Source organism: Galeopterus variegatus, unplaced genomic scaffold (assembly GCF_000696425.1).
Source record: "Galeopterus variegatus unplaced genomic scaffold, G_variegatus-3.0.2 Scaffold2147, whole genome shotgun sequence".
NCBI classification, from domain to species: Eukaryota; Metazoa; Chordata; class Mammalia; order Dermoptera; family Cynocephalidae; genus Galeopterus; species Galeopterus variegatus.
The window spans coordinates 30,952-48,465 of NW_007728258.1; the positions used below are offsets into that span (position 1 = coordinate 30,952).

Genomic DNA, 17,514 nt, shown 5'->3' on the forward strand with positions numbered 1-17,514 from the left:
GTCCTGGTCTGGTACGGGTGCGACACTGAGGGTTGCGATCCGGTGCCGGACACGAAAAAAGACAAAAAAAAAGGGAAAAAAAAAAAAACATTTTTGGGCCAGCCTGGTGGCGCACTGGAGAGTGCGCCGCTTGGGAGTGCGGCAGCGCTCCCGCCAAGGGTTCAGATCCCATGTGGAGACCGCCTGTGAGGAACCGATTCCCAGGGTTTCCTTCTTGGGCGAGTTAGAGCTACATGGAATCAGGCAATACAATTTTTGTGCAGGTGGGGCAAAGGTTTTCTTTGGTCCATTTCCACATTCTGAAAGAAATTTGATCATCAAGTGGAATTTATGAAACATATAACAGAGATTATTAGAAATTGACTAACAGAGACTGCCAAACATTGCCCATTGACTGGCCATATCAGAATTATATGAAGAGAGCTTTTAACAAGTTCAGATTCCTAGGTCTTTCTCCACCCACTCCACCCACCAACATGAAGTACTTTGAAGTGAGGACCAGAAATTATAATTTTACAAAGCTAGTTGATTCTGATATACTGCCAGATTTGGGAACCACTGAGTAATTCACAGGTGATAAATATAAGCATGCAGGAAGCTGAATTATTCAAAAGGCCCAGCTTTTATACTACCTCCTCAATGAAAATTATACTGATCCTCCCAGGTATAAGTAATATCTCTTTCTTCTGAGCTTCCTGTGAAGGTTAATCCTAGGTGTCAACTTGATTAGATTATGCAATACGGAGAAATCTAGTAAAGCTCTTTTTAGGTGTGTCCATGAGGGTGTTTCCAGAAGAGACTAGCATGAGAGCCTTAGTGGACTGGGTGGGAAAGATCCACCCCAATATGGATAGGAACCATACAATCCTCTGGAGCTCAGAGAGAACAAAAAATGGAGAAAAAAGGCAACTCTCTCTCTCTCCATCTGCTGGAGCTGGGACACACTCTTCTCTCCTGTCTGTGGACATCAGAGCTCAAGACTCTTCAGCTTTGGGCTCCAGGACTTACACCAAGGGCACCATCAGCTTCCCTGGTTCTGAGTCCTTCGGACATGGACTGAGCCACGCTACTAGTATCCAGTTTGTAGACAGCTTATCACAGGACTTCTCTTCACAATCACGTGAGCTAATTTCCCTAATAAATCTCCTCTCAATATATTTATAACATACCCTACTTTGTCTCTTCGGAGAACCCTGACTAATACACTTCCATGACACCTTGGGTTGGCCAGTTAGCTCAGTTGGTTAGAGTGCTGCTTTGTAACACCAAGGTCAAGAGTTCAGATCCCAGTACCAGCCAGCTGCCCAAAAAGGAAAAGGCCATAATTCTTTGCACATCTCTGGTGGAAACTTTGCCACATTCAACTTTATGTTATAAATATTTAAATGTCTTTTCTCTCTCTATGAATTCATACGTTCCTTGAGCAGAACTGTTTCTAAGTCATATATATATATACATTCTTTTTCCTCAAAGCATTTAGCACGTAGTAATTTGAACAGAGTGGACACAAAATGGTTGTGGAGTGGATGTGAACTGAACTGCCCTCTGCTCTGTTGGTTAGAGTTGGTAGGATGTCCAGAGGGGAAAATGAGACAAAAGTACAAAGTGAATCTCCCTCACTCTTGACTCACCTTTATTCTGCAATGTTGTCATCATTCAGCTCAGAAATGACACTTTCTTTGCCTCTGTTAGAAAAAAGAAATTAACTTCTATAACTCTGATTAAACGTGATTTCTTCTTTGTCTTTGGTTCAGGATCTCTTTGCCTAGGACCCCTAAACTGCATTTCTGCCTTCTTGACCACACTTCTATCCCATCAGCTGTGATAATTACATGCCACGGAATAATGAGAGCTACTGTTTTAAAGATTAACAACAATCCTTAGTGTTTTAAGTGCCTAGAACCATGTCCAACATAAGACAGGCACTCATGGGCTTCCAGTCAAAATGGTGGAACAGATGGTCCCCAGAGTCACTCTCTCCCACAAATCAACAAATTTACAACTATTAAAAAGCAACAACAAGGGCCAGCCTGTGGCTCACTTGGGAGAGTGGTGCTGGTAACACCAAAGCCACAGGTTCAGATCCCTATATAGGGATGGCGGGTTAGCTCACTTGGGAGAGCGTGGTGCTGACAACACCAAGTCAAGGGTTAAGATCCCCTTACCAGTCATCTTTAAAAATAAATAAATAAATAAATTTTTTAAAAAAGCAACAACAGCCAAGCTGGGGCCGCTAGAGCTCAGGGGAAGAGGAGGAGAGACCTATGGAGTGCACGAAGGCAGGAGATACCATGTGAGAGAAAGAAAGAACAGCTCCAACCATTTCAAGCCCTGGCCACTTCAAGGCTGGTGAGCTCATACAGCAGGAACTGGCAAAAGCTTCAGCTGTGCCCTCTGGATGGAGTTGCTTGGAAGTGGCAGGGGAGAAGAGGGCCTTGGTGGCCCCCAGGCCAGCAAGGCCACTAATAGGGTTCCCATATAGGAGTGAGGAGTCACAACAACTGAAAAAAAGGAGCCACTCAGAGGCCGATGAGTCATCGTAAGGAACCAGCGCACAGCCTGTCCCATGGGAAGTGCTTGGAGCATGGGTGGTGGGGGAGATGGGCCCACTGGGAGAACATTGGGGCACAGCAAGGACAGCTGATCTGCCCCCTGATCAGCTCAGGACCACTCAGTGGAAACTGGTCAGGAATACAGAACTGCAGGGGGAGCAGTTTGCTGAAAAGACTCAGGTCCAGACCAGAGTTTCTACACAACCCAGGTGAACTGGATCTCACAAGACCTGGAAGAACCTATAAAGTCAACCATTAAAACCTGAGCTGTGGGCCGGCCCATGGCTCGCTCAGGAGAGTGCGGTGCTGATAGGGCCAAGTCAAGGGTTAAGATCCCCTTACCGGTCATCTTTAAAAAAAAAAAAAAAAAAAAAAAAACCTGAGCTGCACAAAAAGCCTTCCCCAGGGAATCAGCAGGAAAGCAGCAATTTAGCTCAACCACAGGGCTCAAGTGCTGGTCCCAACAGGAAGTTCCCCCATTTTAGAAGTAAGAAAAAGACAACAGATTAGTTCCATTGCAGAGTCTAAGTGGTACGAACAGCAAATAATCCAACGCAGAACTGAAAGAAAAAACAAAATACCCACAGACCAGAGACTAAGTTTGATATTAACTAGTAAAGGTCTCACATCACCAAGAACACCTATAAAACCTAGAAGGACCAGAAGTCCCCTGGGCTACTAAGCCAGGGAGGGCGGAGGGCTGGGGACCTCAGCCATACCCCCCGACACCTGCAACCAGTCCCAAGGGTAGGGGTCCAAGGGCCTCAGCCATGCCCTGCCGACACCCACAACCAGACCAGCGACAACCACCAAGCTGCCGCAGGAAGCGCCCTGGGCTTCCAAGCTGGCACAGTGGTGGGGCAAGGGCTTCAGCCACTCCCCTCTGACATCTGCACCCAGCTCAGCAATGACCAGGCCACTGCTGGAAGCCCACTGGTCTCCCACGCAGGAATGATGGGGGCACCACAGGCCTCAACTCTGCCCCTCCTCCTTCCTCCTTCTCCCTCCCTATTTCCTTCCCCTTTCTCCTGTCCCCCTCCCCCACAGCTGCTCCACAACATCATAGAATGTAAAAAAAAATACATTAATAAATAAACAAACTTCAAAAATACATAAAATAAAATAAAATGTATGTCTACATAATATGCCTATATATCCACAAACTATCCCTGGAAGAATATACAAGAAACTGATCAAAATGCCTTTGGGGAGTAGAACTGGGTGAACAGGGGTGGAAAGAAGCTTTTCACTCAACTCCCTCGTGTGTCTTTGGCACTTTATAACATACATATATTACCACTTGAAAAAATGGGTTTTTTTATTTTAAGTTCTTTAAATAAAGTAAAAAGTATTTTGACCAACTTAAAAATGCAAACTTTCCCAATATTTAGGTTCAAATCCTTATCTAAAACCTACCTAAGCCAAAGTGTGTTTCTGGAGCCCCAACCAAATGGATAGAATTGTGAATCACTGTTGAATTAATAAGATGTAGTAAATCTATACACAGTGATGTATAATAGTTCCCCTTAATCTAAGGCGGGAGTATGATGAACAACACTACTTCTAAACAAAAGCTCTAACCTGATCGACAAAGGGAAAGCCAGAAAGTCACTTTCTGATAACTCAAGTTGCTGCTCCTCAGTCTCAGATGAATTACCTTCTTCCACAATAATAAATATTGAAATCTGATTCAGAGAAAGGAAAAAAAGAAAAATATAAACTGTTAATAAATATACAAAATTCCACCAACTTTGTTCTGTACAGCTACTAAATGGCTAGGGACTCTAGACCCAGGAATAACATTTGAGGTTTTAATTTCTCTTTTTTTGCCTTAGATGAAAAGGAGAGAGACAGAGACCAAAGCCTTTAAGTAAGAAAGTAAAAGAACCAGTATGGTTCCATAAACTGGATCCCACTCACTCAATAAGAAAAGAGAGTCAATAAGGAGGTAAAAAGAAACTAGAAATAATAAAGGGAACCAAAGAAAAGTGAATATGGATCTCAAAAAAATAGAAACCGTTTTCTTTCACTTGGAACACCAAAAAGGTAATTTTAATTTTGAAATGAAATCCCCCAGTTCAGCGGTTCTCAAAAGTGTGGTTCAAAAACCCAGAGGAGTCCTCTCCCTTTTCCAACTACGTATCTGTGTTAAAATGGATTTTCTCATACGCTTCGACCAAAATGATATCACACAACAGACCGAATGCAGAAACAAGTGAGAATACAGCTGTTTTCTATTAAGCCAGAAGTGAAAGAGATTTGCAAAAACGTAAAACATCATTCTTTACACTAATTTTCTTTTGTTTAGGAAAACGTATTTTTCATAAAAATGTTAACTTGTAATGGGTTTATCATTATTTCTAAATTAAAAATAGTTCACATTTTCCTCAGTTTTAATTTCTAATATGTTAATATAGATACAAACCACACAAAAGCTCTTTGGAGTCCACCATAAATTTTAAGATCATGAGAGGGTTCTCAAGCCAAAAAGTTTGAGAACTGACCTAGCGAAATAACTTTGTCTTGCCAATACTTTTCAAAAAAAATTAATCCTTCACCTTTCCCCCATTTAGAAAGTGTTCACGCATTTCCCCCTCCTGACCATCCAATTATTCCCTCTTTATATTGTTCTTGGAATCCTTGAACTAAGAAAACAAAAGTAAAATGTAGAATTGCCCTATCATACAGACTCCCTGAGCCTCAAAAAGCTGTATTTAAAGATTATATTTTAAGTTTCCTTTAAGGAGGAGTCTGATTTCCTTTTGCTATTAATGTCTAATAGTTTGTGGACTCCTGTTTATTTTCATGCCTCGATTAAGAGCAGGCTTTCTTCTTTGTGTGTGCACGTGAGCTCAGCAAGCCTGATTTCAAACTTTTAACAAGAAAAAGGACAAAAGATTCCAGCTACCCTCACTGCCCATAACAAGACATTTACCATCAGAAGTAACTGTCTGAACTAAACCTTGCACAGGAGCGTATAAATAACATGGTGAACGCAAGCTGCTTGGCTAGAGTACAAGGAAGCACAGACATGGCCACTTATCACCAAAATACACCATCTTTCTCTTGGGACTGCTCATCTCCTTCATGTTCTTGCTGGAGACTGACGGCCTGCCATGTTCCCACACGTGCCCCCAGCTGTGACCGACCTCAAACTAGTCTTTTTGGGTTTTCACTTAAAGGCATACATGCCCATGAACTTCCACATCCCGCACCGTTTCCCCTCACAAGTGTCAAGGTTTGGAACTACAAAATGCCTAAATCTACCTTGAAAACCAAGGGGAAGGACTTTTGGTAGGCTTCCCTTTTTCCCCTCTCTTCCCTCACCAATTCTCTCTTAGGGACAGCAACTAAAGTCAGAGATATCACAAAGTCAAAAGTCCTCGACTCTCCTCAAAGGGTAAAAGAGCGACTTTCTAGCCTCTTCACCATCAAGAATCCCACCATGAGAGAATTTCCCCTCAGCTCCCGCTGAGGCTCCAGGATCCTCATTCTCGCTCAAATCGTCGTAGCCCGCCATGATATTGGGTTATTTTTGTTTGTTGGGGGTGAGCTGAAAGTTAAGAGATTCTGAGGAAGAGGGGTAAGTGTTGGTTATCGCCCTGAAGAGAAAGTTTCTCCTCAGGCAACAAGTACCAGGATTGGCCGCGCCTAGCACCTTCAGTTGCAACCGGAGAAGAACAAGCTACCTTCTGAGGTGAGGAAGACCTAAAGGAGAAGAGGAGACTGAACTACTGCAGCGACCCTAGAAGCCCCTCCGGCCTCGACCCAGTTTTCCCGCCACCAAGAAAAGGCCCGAGGACGCACACAAGCCCCACCTCCCAGCGGCGTACACGCAAGGCCACGGCGCACGCGCAGCTGGAAGCTGCCTCTGCGTTTGCGCAGCTGAGGTATTTCCGCCAACTTCGCCAAATGTCCTGGAAAAACTACAAATCCCAGAATCCTCATTGGCTTCGCTTTTTTAGGCGGCAGCAGCAGAGCCTGATTATTCGTGAAGCACATCTTCCTTTTACTAAATTTTCTGTTACAGAGTGCCTTTTCCTTCCTCTTTTTGCTCCCTGATTCCTACTCTTCCTTCTAATCTCCTTCACACCCTTATTTTAGTATTTCGAGACGATCCTGAACCCACTCTCGCTTCTACCGCACTCTTCCTTCAGCCAAGCACTCTGTTGGCAGGGAGACCGAGCCGCCCATCACCCTGGGGAAACGGCGTGGAAGCGTTTCTTCCCCATTGGCCGAGGCAAGGGGGGCCGACAGCAGACCGTATCCTCTTCCCCGCCCACACGTTTTTATATAAGGCGGCGCGAAGCCTCAGAGTGCGTTTGGGAACTTCTGCGTGCGAGGTGGCGGCGGCGGGGCGTCAGGGAAGCCCGCGGGCCGGTGGGCTCGTACGCAGGCGCCGGGTGGTGGGCGGAGGCGTTGGCGGCGGGGCTGTGGGTGTGGAGGCGGAGAGGAAGGCGTGGTGTCCCCAGGCAATCGCGATTGGGGGAAGGCCGAGGAGCGAGAGAACGACTCAGCCATTTCTGGGAAAGAGGAAGTTGGACAACATCGGCTGTTTTAGTGGTTTTTTTCCCAATTCGGCAGAGAATATTTTCGAGGGGGGTGAGTTAAAATGACCTATCGCATTTTACTGAGAACAGTTCTTAGGGAGACGGTCAGTACGCTCCGCTCTTCCCCTTCCTCTACTTTTAGGTCAACCCCTACGCTCCCTCGGAAGCCCTTCTAAGTGGTCAAAGTGGGGGAGGTGTGCGATCAGCTCATGAATAACTCATGAGGCCCGCCCCTTTCGGGGGAAACCACGCCCCTCCAAGTCGCGGTGACGCACGTTGCGTGTACCAAACCTGAGGAAGCGACGTAATAGTCTCCGCCCCTAGGACGGAGGGCGGGGCGCCATCTCCAGCACGTGCTGCATCTACCCGCGCAAGCCCAAAAGGGTGTGCGCAGGCGCTGCCCACTAGGGGGAGGAAGGAGGCGGGGTAGGGAGGTTGTTGGGTTTAGAGCCGGGCGGAGACCGCCGAGACTCATTCCTCAGGAACAAGGGAAGGGTGTCAAGGAGATCTTTTCACACCAGCTCCCCCGTCCCCCGCCAACGGTGGGTGGGATCGCGCGGCAGAGACAAAGGATATCAGTAGGGCCGGAGATAGCTGCGACGGGAAGTAGGGTGTCAGTTCAGGGTGGTGGGCTTTTGGGGGGACGGCGGGGGTTGTATTTAAACTCCTGGAGCCGTTAAGTTGGTTCGTACTCTAATGAGCGCGCAGCCGGGGTGGTGGCGGAGTGCGCATGCGTGGTTTGGGGGCGAGAGGAACGCGCTCCAGCAGTGCGCGCTCGCGGCGAAGTGCTAGTGGTAGAGGAGAAAGGGGTCGGCGCACGCGCGGTTGATTCCTCGAGTTCGGGTCTCGCGGGCATCTTGTTTTGGTCTCGCGGGCGAGTGGGGCGCGCTTTCGGGGAGGTGTTTGGGCGCGAGACTAGGCGAGAAAAGCAGGGCTGCGCGCGCACTCGGGAAAGGGGGGAAGGGAGCGGGGTCTAGGAAGAGGAGTTAAGCCCCCTGATCCCCTCGTTACCCTCGACTGGGACGGAATAAGGGGAGGAAATGATCGAGATGGCGGCGGAGAAGGAGCCTTTTCTGGTGCCGGCCCCGCCGCCGCCTCTCAAAGATGAGTCGGGTGGAGGGGGCGGCCCCACGGTGCCACCGCACCGAGAGGCCGCCTCCGGGGAGCTCCGCGGCGAGACGGAGCGTGGGCCGGGCCCTCGCGCACGCTCGGCGGGAGCCCCGGCTTCTGGGGCCAGCAGGGAGAGCCCCGGGGCCACATCCACCCCTCGAGGCGGCTCGGCGCAGCAGCACCGAGGGGGCGGCCCCCAGGCGCAGTCGCACGGAGAGGCCCGCTTGTCGGATCCCCACGGGCGAGCCGCTCCCCCGGACGTGGGGGAGGAGCGACGGGGAGGGGGCGGAACAGAACTGGGCCCCCCTGCCCCTCCTAGACCCCGTAATGGCTATCAGCCCCACCGGCCCCCTGGGGGGGGCGGGGGTAAGAGGAGAAATAGCTGTAATGTAGGGGGAGGTGGTGGAGGCTTCAAACATCCGGCCTTCAAGAGGCGCAGACGGGTTAATTCGGACTGTGATTCTGTATTACCTTCCAACTTCCTCCTGGGGGGCAATATCTTTGATCCACTGAACCTGAATAGTCTCCTGGATGAGGAAGTGAGCCGAGCACTTAATGCGGAGACCCCTAAGTCATCCCCACTTCCGGCCAAGGGGCGAGATCCAGTGGAGATCCTCATCCCCAAAGATATTACTGACCCGCTCAGTCTCAATACTTGCACTGATGAGGCCCAAGTAATTCTTGCATCGCCACTCAAGACTGGTCGCAAGCGGCATAGACACCGGGGACAGCACCACCAGCAGCAGCAGGCAACTGGAGGGAATGATAGCCACTCCGTGCTGTCCACAGCCCCCCTCACTCCCTCACTCCACGGGGAGGGCACCACACAGCAGCAGCGGCACAGGGGCCAGAACCGGGATGCCCCCCAACCCTATGAACTCAACACAGCCATCAACTGCAGGGATGAGGTCGTGTCTCCCCTTCCATCTGCCCTGCAGGGTCCCTCAGGCCCCCTTTCAGCCCCTCCAGCTGCCTCAGTTACCTCTGCACCCCCGTCTTCCTCCTCACGACATCGAAAACGTCGCAGGACTTCCAGCAAGTCGGAGGCAGGGGCTAGGGGTGGAGTCCAGGGTCCAAAGGAAAAGGGCCGAGGGAGTGGGGGAGGCCGCCACCACCACCACCCACTACCTGTAGCAGGCTTCAAAAAGCAGCAGCGCAAGTTCCAGTATGGGAATTACTGCAAGTACTATGGGTACCGCAATCCTTCCTGTGAGGATGGGCGCCTTCGGGTGTTCAAGCCTGAGTGGTTTCAGGGCCGGGACGTCCTAGATCTGGGCTGCAATGTGGGCCATCTGACCCTGAGCATTGCCTGCAAGTGGGGCCCGTCCCGCATGGTGGGCCTGGATATCGATGCCCGTCTCATCCACTCGGCCCGCCAAAACATCCGACACTACCTGTCCGAGGAACTGCGTCTCCCACCCCAGACTTCTGAGGGCGACCCAGGGGCAGAGGGTGAGGGAAGGAGCACCACCGTCAGAAAGAGGAGCTGTTTTCCGGCCTCACTGACAGCCAGCCGGGGTCCCATCGCTGCACCCCAAGTGCCCTTGGATGGAGCGGACACATCAGTCTTCCCCAACAATGTTGTCTTCGTCACGGTAAGAGGGTCAGAGGGCTCTTGGAATAGGGGCCAGGTATGAAGATGAGATTAAATTGGAATGTGGCAGGGGAAGATTATGACCCAGAGGGATTTCTGTGGATTCACTCTTCACTAGGAGAGCCAGGTTCCCAAGAGAAGGGCGCAGATTGGTAAGTGAAAGCCTCAGGAGGGTATCTCTCCCCTCCTAAAATATGGAAAGATGGGGTCTCTACCGTGGGGCTTCAAGCTTGGGATTCTTTCTCATGACAAGAATCTCTTCCCCAAGATAAGAGGCTGATTCTTTTTTCCCTCTTATGGGCCTGGACTGTAATCCAGACCAGTCCACCTTCCCTTGAGGGATGCTGCTCATTAGGGGATTCAGTCCAAATGGAACCTTGCCCTCAATACTACTGAAGGAACATGAGGGTGGGTACCTGACATGGAATGTCTTGACAGGAGGGGAAGGTTAGGGTAGTGGCAGACTAATAGTTTCTTTACTTTGAAAGAGACCTTGTTTGTATCAGCTGCTTTTGTTTCCCTAAGTACAGAGTTAGTTGAAGAGTGTTAGGGCCAGTGCGTGACTCACTCGGGAGAGTGTGGTGCTGAAAACACCAAAGCCATGGGTTCGGATCCCTATGTAGGGATGGCCCGTTAGCTCACTTGGGAGAGCGTGGTGCTGACAACACCAAGTAGGGTTAAGATCCCCTTACCGATCATCTTTAGGGGAAAAAAAAAAATGTTGGTGGCCAAGAACCCAAATGGCTTGGCTTTAGATCATCTTCATGTTGACCCTAGATAGTGTAAGGGGGAAGAATCAGAGACTGCTGATGAGGAGAGAGTACCATGCCTGGCAGAGAGTCTGTCCCCTGCCTGCACATAGCTTCCCATAAAACACTCTAGTTAGGCCATCTGCAGTGTGTTGGGTTAAGTTTGAAGAATGGACTTTGCAGAAGGTGGTGACAGGCTTATCATCTAGAAAAGGTTTCCTAAGGGATATGGCTTTTCACTTCTCTCAGAGAAAGGAAAGAATAGTCCTGAGACTTTATTAGCCCCAGCTTCAGGAAGGAACCATGGGTCTGCCTTTGAAATCTGGGTTAGGTGCCCTTGCATAACATTGAGTCACTCTACTAATGTTGGTGGGTGGGAATAAACACAGGACAGGGTCTTGGGAGAACCCCAGTATTCTCTCTCTGAAATTTGATTCCAGCTTGGAAGATTTCATGGATAATTTGCTCCGTTTAAAATTACCCAGGCTCCCTTTTCATGCTCTTCTGGTTTACCACCAGTAGGAAGTAAGAGGCAGGAAGGTATAAAGAGAGAAAATGAGACTCAAAGAAGACACCATTTGGGAGTTAGTCTGAGGAGTGTCACAGAAGAATGTAACCACTGGCTAAAGTGAGGCTTTAGGACTTCTGTCTCAGAGGCTGCAGAGCAGGTTGTATGGGGGCAGTGGTTCTTTTAATCCATCTGTTGACCTCACCCCCAATTCTTGCCCTCAGGGTAACTATGTCCTGGATCGAGATGAGCTGGTGGAGGCCCAAACACCCGAGTATGATGTGGTGCTCTGCCTCAGCCTCACCAAGTGGGTACATCTGAACTGGGGAGATGAGGGCCTGAAGCGCATGTTTCGCCGGATCTATCGGCACCTGCGACCTGGGGGCATCCTGGTCTTGGAGCCCCAACCCTGGTCATCCTATGGCAAAAGAAAGACACTCACGGTGAGTTGGGTTTCAGTGGGAATGGGGAACAGCCCTTCCCTTGGTTGAGGCAAGAAAGGCATCAAAATTAGAGATTTTCTGAACAAGGCATAAAGGCTTTCTTATGGGTGAGGGGAGGAGGCGACAAGCTGAAGTGGTCCTCTCCCTGCCTTTCTCCTTAGGAAACAATCTACAAGAACTACTATCGAATCCAGCTGAAGCCAGAGCAGTTCACTTCCTACCTGACATCTCCAGAGGTGGGCTTCTCCAGCTATGAGCTAGTGGCCACACCCCACACCTCCTCCAAAGGTAAGGCTGGCTTATTTTGTTGGGAGAGGCTGGTCCTGACTGAGAGGGTGCAGACGCTGTGAAGAGTCTAGAGGTCCTGCCAGCCCCTCCTGATTACGCACTCTCCCCTCAGGCTTCCAGCGTCCTGTGTACCTGTTCCACAAGGCCCGTTCCCCCAGCCACTAAGTGGCCCCCTGAACAGAAAGTGTGAAGAGGCTGCTCTTGTTACTCCAAGGACCTGGGGGAAGAGGAAAACATCCCAAGGTCTTTCCTTTCTGACTCCAGAAATCGTTTCCTTTCTTGGATCTGCAAAGAAAGCTTTTCTTATGTTGCTGCCCCAGGCTCCTCTCTACACCTCTGGCACCTAAGCAGCAAGCCCAGCTGTGCTGGAGTTACCATCATCTTCCTCTCCCCCAGCCTAGTGGGCTGGATGGCATGGACTGTTTGGTGACCTCTGTTCTCCTAGGGTATGGGAGGTGGGGGGTGTCATTCTCAAGTTCTCTAACCCTTTCCTCCTGTTCTCCCAAGGAGAGAGATTCCCATTTCTCCTCAGCCCTTGTCCCTAGCTGCATTTCAATGGACCACGGATAAATGAACTGAGGGTTAGTGGGGGAAGCATGGCAGCAAGGCACACAGGTACTGTGAAAATCTTCCCTCTGCTGTCCCCCAGTGGGAGAGGGGTTGGGTTTTGAATGTGAGAACAGCACAATAAACTTGATGTCTAGGGCAGTGGCCCCCACACTGTGTCTGGTACTTTCTAGCTGGTGGGAAAGAGATGGTCCATGCCTCCCAGTAGAACCTGTGTGTCCTCTCTGCCCATACTAGAGTCTCAAGGAAGAGGACAGGTTTTTCAGTGGTTGGGAAGATGGTTGAGTCAGTCAAATCTACATGCAAGTACACAGAACCCTAGACAGGAAAAGTAATAATGCACATTTTGACGTGAGAATTGAAGAGTCTGTCTTTTCTCCACCCAAAAAAAACTCTGTTGACAGTTTTTTTGATGGGAGCAGAAGGCTACCTTTAGAAGTCAGTGGAGTTTAAGTGGGTGTAGAAAAAGTTACTTTGGACCAAAGCCACCTACCCGCTCTAGAGCCAACCACCCACCTTTTCTGTGCGGTGGAATTAGACTTACAGTTAACATGAAGCTCTCCAGTGGCTTGTCAAGTGTTACTGGATCTTTGGACATTCATTCAACAAATATTGAGCACCCTTGGATCAGGTATAAACAAGGACAAGGCTCTTAAAGGTAAAAACAAGGAGATAATTTCAGTAACCCAGTGTAAGCAGCTACTTTGCAAGCCTCTTGAGACAAGTTATCAGGGAAGGCCTCCATGAAGTGTAATAGGCTGAGACCCACACTTTAAATGATCAGAAACGGGTAGTGCAAAGAAATGAGTGTGGTGTCATCAAAAACAACGGTGGTGGCTGTGACTGAAGTTAGGGGGAGAGGCAGGTAGGGTGGTGAGGAAAGGGTATCTGAATTCCTGACTTTGACAGTGTTTTCCACATGCCATGACTTTACCACGTTCCAAAAAAGGCCAAAAACTCGATGTCTGGGCAGCTTCCAACCTGATGCTAAGTGGACCAAAACGCCTGAAGGGGCTTATAGCCCCATTTTAGGGTTCCCAAGAAGAGTCCCATTTGTTAGCAAAACCACTTTATTCTGAAAAATAGTTTTAAAGCACAAAAGTAAAAACTAACAATCCGGGGGGCTTTGAAGTCTAAGCCTCCCATCGCCTGAGTGTCCGATGCATGAGGAAGCTATCCTCTGAAGGGCGGGTCCGGAGTTTAAGCCGAAGAGGGAGCAGACCGTCCAGGATCAAGTGTGGAGATTCATAAAATAGTGTTTCTGGGTCACACAGGATGGTCATGTCTGGCCCTGGCCCAGGTGGATCCTGTTAAAAGAGTTGGGGCCCAAAGCAATGTTACGTTCGGCGAGGAGGAAAATCCGCGACGGGGTGGGGGCGGGGGTAGACCGGAGGAAGCCCAAGCCCTGGTCCCTTCACCTTTGGGGGCGGGGCTCGGGCCTGCAGTGGCAGAAGCGCCAACCTCTCCCTCAGCGCAGCGTTCAGAACCTGTTTCTCTGGCACCTGCAGGCTCACCAGGTCCTGGAAGAGCCGCTTGGAGCGCGGCACGTTCAGCCCTGAGACCGCAGGGAGCGCGGAGGTTAGCGGTGCCCCTCACCCCAACTCCCGCGCCCGGCCGGCCGCCCGACCCCCTCACCCACGGTCATGCTTTCCTCCAGGATACTACGGATCTGGAAAGATTTCCTCAGCTGTTCTTCCACGGCCTTGGCGGCATCAAACGGACCCTCGGCTGCGGCCCGCGCCGCCTGCAGCTGGAGGCTCAAGGCCAGGCTGCTGTGCAGCGCGGGCGCTTCTAGCTCGTGCGGCGTAATAACTTCGTATAGCATACATTATACGAAGTTATACGACTGAGCTGTCACTAGGCAGACTTAAAGTGGTTCTCACAGGCTTTTTCTAGAGGATACTACGGATCTGGAAAGATTTCCTCAGCTGTTCTTCCACGGCCTTGGCGGCATCAAACGGACCCTCGGCTGCGGCCCGCGCCGCCTGCAGCTGGAGGCTCAAGGCCAGGCTGCTGTGCAGCGCGGGCGCTTCTAGCTCGTGCGGGGCCGCGGACTTGTTGCTCGGTGCAGCGGCCGCCGGCAGCGGCTCGGACCGGACGGGGGAGGGCGGCGCCAGGCGGAAACGGACCTGGGAGCAGAGAACGGGGCATTAAAGAGGTGGGCGCGAGGTTCTCAGCTGGCTGGGGGCCAGGCCGTCCACCAACTCACCTGCCGCCCCTTGCGAGTCCCGCCCCGCCGCTCCGCCCTCCCCTTCCGCCGGCCGGGGCTGCCATTCCGCAGCTCGGGGCTGTCGGGCCGCGGACTCAGGCTCAGGTCCAGGCCGGGCTCGGGCAATGGGGCTCGAGGTTCCGCGGCTCGGGGTTCTGGGGGTGAACCCGGCGCCGCCACGCCCTCTTCCCCTTCCACCGATTCCAGCTCTGACTCCCCACAGCCCATCATCTCGGAGTTACTGCAGGAGGGCGGTGATGGTGGCGTGCCAAGGATCACAGCACGCAGTATCGCCACCTCATCCTTTTCCCCGCCTCTCCCAGATGCCGCTACCGGAAACCGTTAGCCCTAACCCACGAGGGCGGAGACAGCATCCCGGCACACTTTATTGGCGCTCCTAGGCGTCATTTCCTTTGCTCCGCCCCCCGCTTCCCGGTGGGCTTCCGTCCGAGCAACCTTAGCACCGCCCCTAAGCGAGGGTTTTAGCGCTGAGGCGCGTTGAAGCCTTACGGGTCTTCATCATGGCCACTTCTCCTTTCGTAAACTCCCATGTGGTATTTTTGCCAGGCAGAATCTTCGCCAGGCTGTTTTGGGGTACCGAGTACGTCAGTCCTCCCTCTTGGGGCGACAAATGGAGCAGCTTTAACTTAACGGGCCAGTGCCCTCATTTAGACATCTGCACTGTGCCCCCACTGTATCTCCGCGTGTTCCGTCGCCTCCAAACTTGTACCGTATCTTTCCTATATGAGTGGGGGTGGGGCTCTCTGATCCCAGCCCAGTTTCCCACCTGGGACCCATCTATTTTTGCAGCACTTTGTGACTTACTTTCCCCTTCGAGAGTTCCCTAAAGTATTAATCTGTATAAAAATTAGATATTTGTGTATGCTAGGTACAGTAAAAAAAAAAAAAGCCTCGGTGGATTCATCCTGGACCCTAAACTTCAGGTAGCGGAAGACCCCTGGACTGCAGGGCAGAGGAGATTGGAGCTCCCACCCGTTCCCTGTGTTCCTTGGGGCAGGTGTCTTCAGTTCCACAAGCGTCCAGGTTATTCTTGTGTAAAATGTACTAAGTTGGGTTCAGGATACTTGAGGCCCTCCCCTGAATGACCTAGTGTTCATTCAGCAGGCATGTTTATGTACCACTTTTCAGTCCGAGAGTTTTCACGTCGTTTATTTTATCTTCCCAGCAAATGCTGTGGAAGATCAATAAGAATGGACAGCGGAGCCCGCATTTTACAAAAAAAAAAAAAAAAAGATTTTAAGGGTGAATTTCCATAGTAAAATACTAAAGGCTTTTCTCCTAAAGTCAGGAATTAGTATGTTCATTGTCTCTACTATCTAATTGTGAGAGGGAATAGGGCGGTACAAATATAAATACTACATTTTTTTAAAGTGGAAGTACGAATATAAGCAAAATGGTGACATATGGGGAAGGAGAGAACAGAATGAAGGGAAAAGAGGCAAGACATCTGTGAGTATATGTACTTTGTTTTGTAAATTTGACCTTGGGGCCGGCCAGGTGGCGCACTGCTACAGTGCGCAGCTTGGGAAGCACGGCGGCGCTCCCCCCGAGGGTTCGGATCCCACATACAGACCGGTTCCCACTCACTGGCTGAGTGAGGTGCAGGGAGCAACACCGAGGGTTGCGATCCCGTTGCCGGTCCCGGGCCGGTAAGGGCGCGACACTGAGGGCTGCGATCCGTTGCCGGTCATGAAAAAAGACAAAAGGAAAAAATAAATAAATAAATAAATAAATTTGACTTTGGAAATGTATACGTGTGACATGATTATATGATAAAAATTAATTTAAAAATCAATCTCTAAAAGTTGGAAGTAAAATGAAACAACCTAAATGTGTATCTAGTTGGTGACATAACTACACAGAATGGAACTCTTCTGAAATGACGTTAAAACAGTAATTTGAACATCCGTAAGATCTACTCTAAGGACAAAAATAACGGACTTTAAAAATTTTTTTTTTAAAAAGCCATAAAGTCTTACATTGTTCTTGGTAGTCTTGTTGGGAATAAGTGAAAATGTGTAGGGTAAAACAGATAATCGTGTTGATGTAATCAGAACTGGAATTTCAGCATGGGAGATGCAGATGTAAAATCAGTGATATTATGCAAAATCCCTGTAGTCTTAAATTTGGATAGGATTTGAATTCATAGTGTGTTTTACCTTAAATTAAAAAGTATCTATATCCTAAGTCTGTCCACTGAAAAGCCCTTAGAAACAATGACACCCAGTGAGCACTCCTGGCCCCCAGATTTTGGTCTCTGAGCATTTGAAAACCTGTACACAAATGTAAATAGCAGCTTTATTCCTAGTAACCAAAAACTGGAAATGAACCAGATGTTCTTCAACAGGTAAAGGGTGAAACTGTGGGACATTCATACCATAAAATACTACTCAGTAATAAAAAGAAACAAACTACTGATACATGCAACAACTTGGATGAATTACCAGGTAATTATGCTGAACCAAAAAATGCCAATTCCAAAAACTTACATGCTGTATGGTTTCATTTATAAATCATTTTAGGAATGACAAAAGTTTAGAAATAAAAGAAAGATTTAGTGGTTGCCAGATGTTAGAGTTTAAGTGGAAGGGGTGGTGAGAGGGAGGTGCTGCAGTGTCACTAGGGATACTTTGGTGTTGAAACTGTTCTTTACTGTGGTGGTGGATACACGAATCTACACAGGAGATAAAATCATATAGACTTCAATACACAAACACACACAAATGATTAGAAAACCAGGAAATGTAAATTAGGTTTGTGGATTATGTGAATGTCAATGTCCTGGTTATGATAGTATAGTTTTGCAAAATGTTACTATTGGGAAAACTGGGGAAAGTATGGAGGTGACCTTTCTGTATTATTTTTTATAACTGCATATGAATCTACAATTATCTCAATAAAATATTTAATTAAAAATAATGTT

The 17,514-nt window shown here is 49.4% G+C and overlaps 3 protein-coding genes across 4 annotated transcripts in view; 1 reads left to right on the plus strand and 2 right to left on the minus strand.

The window, feature by feature from the left end:
* Nucleotides 1-6,339, minus strand: part of ZCWPW1 (zinc finger, CW type with PWWP domain 1) — a 20,499-nt gene extending 14,160 nt beyond the window's left edge. The window contains exons 1-4 of the mRNA XM_008580723.1: nt 6,242-6,339; nt 4,134-4,237; nt 1,632-1,685; nt 181-299 (exon numbers count right to left, since the gene is read on the minus strand). Of these exons, the coding sequence (XP_008578945.1) occupies nt 181-299; nt 1,632-1,656 (144 nt within the window). The 5' untranslated portion in view covers nt 1,657-1,685; nt 4,134-4,237; nt 6,242-6,339. The remainder of the gene's footprint in view (nt 1-180; nt 300-1,631; nt 1,686-4,133; nt 4,238-6,241) is intronic.
* A 1,420-nt stretch (nt 6,340-7,759) lies between these two features.
* On the plus strand, nt 7,760-12,512 carry MEPCE (methylphosphate capping enzyme). Its single transcript, XM_008580691.1, has 4 exons — nt 7,760-9,807; nt 11,288-11,506; nt 11,668-11,794; nt 11,907-12,512. Exons 1-4 carry the CDS (start codon nt 8,143-8,145, stop codon nt 11,957-11,959), a joined length of 2,064 nt encoding a protein of 687 aa, XP_008578913.1. The 5' UTR covers nt 7,760-8,142; the 3' UTR covers nt 11,960-12,512.
* Nucleotides 12,513-13,413: 901 nt separating this feature from the next.
* On the minus strand, nt 13,414-14,849 carry PPP1R35 (protein phosphatase 1, regulatory subunit 35). 2 transcript variants are annotated; one of them, XM_008580693.1, is made up of 5 exons: nt 14,571-14,849; nt 14,325-14,490; nt 13,997-14,089; nt 13,780-13,916; nt 13,414-13,668 (listed from the first exon to the last, which is right to left on the minus strand). In XM_008580693.1, exons 1-5 carry the CDS (start codon nt 14,799-14,801, stop codon nt 13,495-13,497), a joined length of 801 nt encoding a protein of 266 aa, XP_008578915.1. In that variant the 5' UTR covers nt 14,802-14,849; the 3' UTR covers nt 13,414-13,494. The 2 variants fall into 2 exon arrangements, with proteins under 2 accessions (XP_008578915.1, XP_008578914.1); XM_008580692.1 differs by having other exon boundaries at nt 13,997-14,030; nt 14,272-14,490; nt 14,571-14,846.
* Between the last annotated feature and the right edge of the window lie 2,665 nt (nt 14,850-17,514).